Raw genomic sequence first — 7,494 nt, forward strand, 5'->3', positions numbered from 1 at the left:
TGTAACCACATTTTTCAAACTTAAACTACACAGAAAAAGCTTCTTCAAATAACGCAATATCTTCGGTTGATTACTACGGTGCACTTCTTTGATTACCTCAATCGAGTTCTTCTCCATTCGTTACATCCTCATAATTGCTTTCATGACTAACTCCATATGACAATGTTGTTGGTGGTGGGAGACTTGGACTATCAGCGAGATGGTCTTGATAAGGTGTTTGGATTTATGACATGTGGTAATTTGACGATACATTTTTTGTGGACTAAATAGTTACATGGATCACAAGCATAACCTATCTCTTTGTTTCCACCCAACCCACACGCACTACAAGGTTCTTCAAGTTGTCTAGGAAATAAGGTGAGAAGATGTTGATGGCTCTCTGAGTCTGTGATAGTAAAAGGAGGATCTTCCCTCATGCAATCCAAATCGAGACGAAAATCACACTCAATACAACGATAAAATATACTACCGAGGTTTTTGCCACACCAATCGCAAGCGTTGTTGGATTCATAAACAACGTATCGGTCAAGCATAGAGGCAAGTGAGTACACCGTAAGAGCAGGGGCGGACCTATGTATGAAAGAGGTAGGTCATCTGACCTGGGTAAACTAAATAAATAATTGTTTTTACATGTAATTCTATAAAGTTTCAGTAGCACAGATGGTAAATTCTATAGTGTTGACCCCTCCAAAACCGGGTTCAAATCACCATTATGACACAAATATTTTTTTTATTCTATAATTGACCTCCCTAAATTTATTTTCTGGGTCCGCCACTGGGTAAGAGGAGTATTGCCTTCGAATTGAATGGATATTGGTTTCGGAAAAAAACAGAAGGGTGGTATAGAGAAGGTGGTTGGGGTGATAAGGATGTCTCAGACGTAGCTGGACTATGTCACGGCCTTCATGGAACACGAGCTTGCAGATGTCACAATAGTAATGCCAATCGTTCCAGTTGTCGTCATCACTCTCACCAATTGGTCCGCAACTAAAGCATCGTGAAGGACGAGGATTGTCTTGGCGGCAAAGAGTGTGTGGATGAGCAGGATCAGAGAGACGACATCTTGGTGCGAGATCTTGATCCATTTCGTTGCAAGAGTCTAATTAATTAGGGTTTTTAAAACAAAACATACATATATATATATATATATATATACTAGTTTTATTTTTAGGTTATATGGTATATGCTTTCATTAGGAAATATCTTATATGTTAAAACTAAAAGTTGGTAGAAATATATTTTTGTAACAATGTGAAAAAAAACTTTTAAGCAAACTATACACTATATAAGATAAAAATAAAATGAAATAGATTAAAAAATATTTAATTTAAAATTAGTAAAAAAGACATGTCACATCTGTCACAAATTTAAAGCGTCAAGTATCGTATTGGCAGAGAAAGTTAGAAAAACCTTCTCATATTATATAAGATATAAAATTAGTAAGAAAGACATGTCACATGTGTCACAAATTTAGAGCGCCAAGTGTCGCATTGGCAGAGAAAGTTAGAAAAAATCATCTCATATTATATAAGATATACATATACAAATATATATATATATATATATATATATATATACTTTACATATATATATATATGTAAAGTATGATTGTATGAACACGGATGTTACGCATTATTTTTGAATTTACTTATATCAAAAAATTATACTATAATGATGAATCAATTGTTTTTTTGAATGACTTAGTCGAGGTCTTTTAATTTGTTTTGGACAGTTACTACATATTAAAATACGACCAAGAAACTTAAGAGTAGAGATAACGCGGTGGGTTGTCAATGATTGAATTAGTATCCAATTTGCTGTCAAACATATATATTTCATCATAGCCATTTGTTAATAAAAATACATTAACGTTTATGTCAAATTTCAAAATATTGTTAGACATTTTCTTTTTTGTAATGATATGCATATGAATCTTGATAGTTTCGAAATTCTTTAAAACTGGATTTGCATGGAAGACAAGTTTTTGGGAGACTTTTTACATTTATGAAATCCGCATGCCGTGTGATAGGGCAGATTAATTGTTCTCACTCTCTTGTTTCACTTGTCCGAATTGGAAAAGAGAGACTATGACTACCGACTACGTACATTAGGGAGAAAGTGACGAGTTTATGAATACATGAAAAGTGCTTTAGGCTATACCCCGTCTAGTGATAAACGATGAGAGTTTCCACCGAGACTTTGAATTGTTGTGTAGTATATATGGTGTGGACAGGACGATGCATACCAATAGTTTGGAGACTTTTAGTACACAACAACACTATATTAATTAAATGCGTACTAGTCTGACTTTAATCAGGTCCGAAGCATACTACACAACCATTCAAAGTATGACTGAGAGGGAACCGATTATATTGCTCCTGACAATATATATATATATAATCAGACAAATCTTTCAATTAATCTAGAAAGAAATAAGATTGTCTACATGGTCACATGATGTAGACATAAACCAAAAACCATCGGAATTATGATTACACATATTTGTGAATCCTCCAACTATATAACTCTACTTCTGAAATTGTTCTTCTTCAAGTCGTAGAAGAAAATCTCCAGAGCATCCGCCCTCTTTAATGACGACATAAAACAGATTTCTCCCGCTTCAGTGCTGCCGCCGCATGTCATTAGTTCGAGATTCCAGTATGAATCACAAAAAGAAGGAGAAAGAAGACCAGTCTTGGTCAGCCAAGTTTGCTTCTTAATATCATCACGAACACACAAAATATAACTATTATCCTTGTTGACAAGAAATAAGGCTAATTTCCCTTTGTAGTTTATTAGTTGTAGATGATCTAGCTTCTCTATTTCTTTTGGTGATTCAATGATGAATAACTGTTCAACCCCAACATCAAAACTCACTATCACAAAGCTGTTGCAGCCGGTCGATGTTCTTTTCAAAGCTGCATAATACACAACTCCATTGATGCATAACACTTGGTTGCAATGTGACTCATGACGACGATAGGAGATATTACATTCAACGTGCCTCCAAGATGAAAAAGAAGAAGATTTTATTTGATCTCCTTCCAAGGTACATACACTATGTTTGACCAAGCCGTACTCGCTCATCATGATGCGCAATATCTTGTATTGACCTTTCCTTGTGTCGTATCCCAAGTACATATAAGAATATTCATACGTGGGATCAAACCCTGTAATGTCATTAGGAATCCTTAGTACTTGTCTTGTTGTTGGATTACATATCAAGAAAAGACGTCTCTCACAAATCTCCCCAAGAGATATACAGATGATGCCACGGACAGAATTGTAGAATCGCAAAATTAAGGAGGAATCATTCTTGAGTACCAGCATCTCGTGTTTGGATACAAGTGATGAATCGTTTGATACTTGAGGAAGAAGAGGCGTAGAGAAACAGAGCAACTGATCCGTATTCCTGGCATTAAATTGATAAATATCACAGCAGACGAGTAAACGTGGTCGAGACAGAGACAAAGACATAAAAGAGTCGATGAAAAATCGGCTACGTGTAATGGAACACCACTGCTTCGATACGCACCTAAATCGAAACATAGATTCCGCTGGCAACCTTTTGAGTATCTCGATCGTAAGATCTAGAGGAATCGGTTCTGTGTTTCTGTTTCCAACGTTTGTCTCGTTGAAGTCTCTGTCTCCGTCTCTCTGATGCTGTGTTTTCATGGTCGCCGTCCCCAACAAGTAAACAACACAAGCCCTAAAAAATATTATATATACTGTTGGAGAAAGTTTGTTGAACAAGAAAGAAACGGGTCAATTACAAAGCCCAATAGCTGACCAAAACGAGGAGAGACTCGGCCCATTATACTTTTTAAAAACAAGGCTTTATGGTTTTGTCACGTGCCAAAAGGTTTGAAAAACAGAGCATCGCACGTGCCGCCTCAAAATTTGAAATCACGACTTCAAAACAAAAATCCCAAAGGGTAAGAAAATAAATTAATTCCCAGAAAAAAAAAAAAGCAGAAACCCTCTCTCCTCTCTCTTCTCTCTTCTCTCTTCTCTCTTCTCTCTTCTCTCTCTCTCTCTGGAGGAAGCAAGGCAACTATGGAAGCTATGCTTGTGGACTGTGTACACAACAGTCTTCGTCATTTTGTATACAAGAATGCTATTTTCATGTGCGAGCGTCTCTGCGCTGAGTTTCCCTCTGAGGTGCCTTCTTCTTTTCACTCTCTCTATCTGATTTTATCTCTATTTCTTTCAAATTCTGTTAAATCGAAGCTGTTGGAATGGTCAAATATAGATTTTTGGGGTTTTAATTCGTCTGGGTATCTTTGAATTCGTCGAAAGTGCATCTCTTTTTGGATTTCGAATTCGATAGTTTCACTGTGTCTTCTTCGAGATCGATTTTTGTTTCTCACCTTTTTTAGCCCTTTGCTTCGCGATCTATGTGTTTGATTCTCGGGTCAATTCGTTTTTTTATACTCTCTATTTTTGTTGAATTTGTTTTTATTAGTAGCTGTGTAAAAATTGCAATTTGAGGTTTGCTTCTCTCTAGATTTCAGAAGTAAATGACTTTGTCCTTATATAATTCCAAGTTTAAATTTTTATTATCCTTGGAACTTAGCTATGAGTCAACCAGCTACAGGAAACTCTCTGGGCTTATCTCAAGCTTTGTTAAAATTTGGGTTTATAGAGCTTCAATAATAGCTGAGATATTCTATTTAGCCTTGTCTGGATAATTTCAATATTCTTCTTTAATCACTTTCTGACTTTTCCTCTTATACAGGTTAATTTGCAGCTATTAGCCACCAGCTACCTGCAGAATAACCAAGCTTACAGTGCATATCATCTGTTAAAGGGTGCGTGCCATGGTGTCTTTACTTGTTGCTTATTAGTTAGCCTTTAAGTCAGAATTTTGCGCCATCTTTTGTTAGGTTGTTTTTGATCATCTTTGTATTCGTTTTGATATTGTGTAAAGGAACACAAATGGCTCAGTCCCGGTACTTGTTCGCGTTATCATGCTTCCAGATGGACCTTCTCAATGAAGCTGAATCTGCACTCTGTCCTGTTAATGAACCTGGTGCGGAGGTATTTAATGTTCTCTGGTATACTGCCTTTATTCGCTTATTGAATCTCATTTTACTAACGCAGTGTGTCAGTATCTGGACCTTATTCATTGATTTAGTTCAGTTAAGATTACAACAGGCTTCTGGTTATTGTGCAGATCCCTAATGGTGCAGCAGGCCATTACCTTCTTGGACTTATTTACAAGTTTGTTTTTCATTCTCTCTATGCAATTATTCTTGATTCTGAATGTCGTCGGTGAGATGATTTCTCATATATAATAGTGACCTTTCAGGTATACTGATAGAAGGAAGAATGCTGCTCAACAATTTAAACAGTCTTTGACAATAGACCCTCTACTTTGGGCCGCATATGAGGAATTATGTATACTAGGTGAACAGGATACCTTTTCTGCATACTTGGCACCTTTGCTATGCCTCTCTAACACTTTTCTTTCCGTTCAACTTCTTCAGGTGCTGCAGAGGAAGCAACTGCAGTTTTTGGTGAAACAGCTGCTCTCTCCATTCAAAAGCAGTACATGCAACAACTGTCAACTTCCCTCGGCTTAAACACGTACAATGAGGAACGTAATTCGACTTCTACTAAAAACACGAGTTCTGAAGATTATAGTCCAAGGCAGTCTAAACACACACAAAACCATGGCCTAAAAGATATCTCTGGAAATTTTCATTCTCATGCACTTAATGGAGGTGTTTCGAATATGTCATTCTATAATACGCCTTCGCCAGTGGCTGCACAGGTAATGCTACACGATTTTCATACTCCTTTTTTAATGTACAGCTCGTGTTCATCTGTTGATCACACATTCTTTAGTACTTAGGAGGTTTATGCATCATGAGTATTAATCTCACACTGTATGCATCTGTTATTATATCTCTTATGCCAAAAGAATGGTTTGTTTAATCTTGAGTTCTTGACTATTAAAAAATGGGGCCTTGATTCTGTTTTTGTGTCTCTGGTTTGTCACTTTATTTTTATCAGCCTTATCTGAAATGGTTTTTTTTGGCACTTATCTGAAATGGTTTATAATACCCCTTCGACAGTGGCTGCACAGGTAATGCCACAAGATTTTTTCATACTCTTTTTTTTAATGTACAACTACGTGTTCATCTGTTGATCACTACATTCTTTAGTACTTAGGAGATTAAATGCATCATGTATATTAATCTCACAGTGTATGCATCTGTTATTTTCTATCTCTTATGCCAAATAATAGTTTGTGTAATCTTGACTATTAAAATGGGGTCTTGATTCTATTTTTGTGCCTCTGGTTTGGCACTTCAATTTTATCAGCCTTTATAGTTAATTGAATAATAACAGCTGTAATGAGATTTTACATGCTTTTTTTTTTTTTTGTATTTTTGAAATTGTAGCTGTCCGGTATAGCTCCACCACCACTTTTCCGGAATTTTCAGCCGGCTGTTGCAAACCCAAACTCCCTTATTACTGACAATTCTCCAAAGTCCACAGTAAACTCGACTCTTCAAGCACCCAGAAGAAAGTTCGTAGATGAGGGAAAGCTACGTAAGGTAGTATTCACATATCTGTACTGGTCTACTTAGTTTCACTTTACTCTTTAATAGTCTGATTTGTACTTGGGATGAAATTTTATCTATCATCTTTCTTACCGTGAGAGCATGTCTCCTTTGTTTGCAGATTTCTGGCAGGCTATTTTCTGATTCTGGTCCACGACGGAGCTCGAGACTGTCTGCGGATTCAGGGGCAAACACTAATTCAAGTGCTGCAACAGTAAGCGGAAATGTGAGCAACGCTTCCAAGTATTTGGGAGGTTCTAAATTGAGTTCTTTAGCACTTCGTTCTGTAACACTTCGGAAGGGACACTCCTGGGCAAATGAAAACATAGATGAAGGTTGTTACATTCCATTTACTATATCACTATTTTGTTTGAAATCTGGCCTGTTGTGATTATTATCATGGCTTCTATCTTGGTGTCGGCATATTTGTAATACCCAAAGCGTTGTCATTCTGATTGGCTAGGAGTTCGTGGGGAACCTTTTGATGATTCAAGGCCTAATACTGCCTCAACGACTGGTTCTATGGCCTCCAATGATGCTAAATCCTGTGATCAAGAAGACGAAACAATGTTGACTGCGGGCACAGCAATGAGTGCCCAAAGAATCACAATTGGTGTTTCGGAAATATTAAGCCTCCTTAGGATACTTGGAGAAGGGTGTAGACTTTCGTACATGTACAGGTGTCAGGTAGACATATTGTTATTCTCTTGAATAATGCAAGGTGAGGTGAACTTATATAGGCTTATTTATTGTGTTCCTCTGCTTCTGGATGGTTCAGGAGGCACTGGATATGTATATGAAACTTCCACATAAGCATTATAATACAGGATGGGTTCTTTCCCAGGTAAATTAGTGACTCTTTTCTCTTTTAGACTGTCATATATGGATACAGCTTAGACATGTTTTATTTGGACAACCATTG

At 36.8% G+C, this 7,494-nt stretch overlaps 1 protein-coding gene across 2 annotated transcripts in view; it reads left to right on the forward strand.

Annotated features, from left to right (window-relative positions):
* LOC104747939 (cell division cycle protein 27 homolog B) overlaps positions 3,966–7,494 on the forward strand; it is a 5,803-nt gene continuing 2,274 nt past the window's right edge. Inside the window, exons 1-10 of one of the 2 annotated variants that reach the window (XM_010469645.1) lie at positions 3,966–4,161; positions 4,739–4,811; positions 4,931–5,040; positions 5,177–5,223; positions 5,312–5,409; positions 5,490–5,776; positions 6,411–6,566; positions 6,694–6,907; positions 7,036–7,259; positions 7,351–7,416. In XM_010469645.1, coding sequence (XP_010467947.1) covers positions 4,057–4,161; positions 4,739–4,811; positions 4,931–5,040; positions 5,177–5,223; positions 5,312–5,409; positions 5,490–5,776; positions 6,411–6,566; positions 6,694–6,907; positions 7,036–7,259; positions 7,351–7,416 — 1,380 coding nt within the window. In that variant the 5' untranslated portion in view covers positions 3,966–4,056. The remainder of the gene's footprint in view (positions 4,162–4,738; positions 4,812–4,930; positions 5,041–5,176; positions 5,224–5,311; positions 5,410–5,489; positions 5,777–6,410; positions 6,567–6,693; positions 6,908–7,035; positions 7,260–7,350; positions 7,417–7,494) is intronic. The other variant, XM_019237394.1, reaches the window with a different exon arrangement.

The sequence above is a fragment of the Camelina sativa genome, chromosome 15, assembly GCF_000633955.1.
Source record: "Camelina sativa cultivar DH55 chromosome 15, Cs, whole genome shotgun sequence".
NCBI classification, from domain to species: domain Eukaryota; kingdom Viridiplantae; phylum Streptophyta; class Magnoliopsida; order Brassicales; family Brassicaceae; genus Camelina; species Camelina sativa.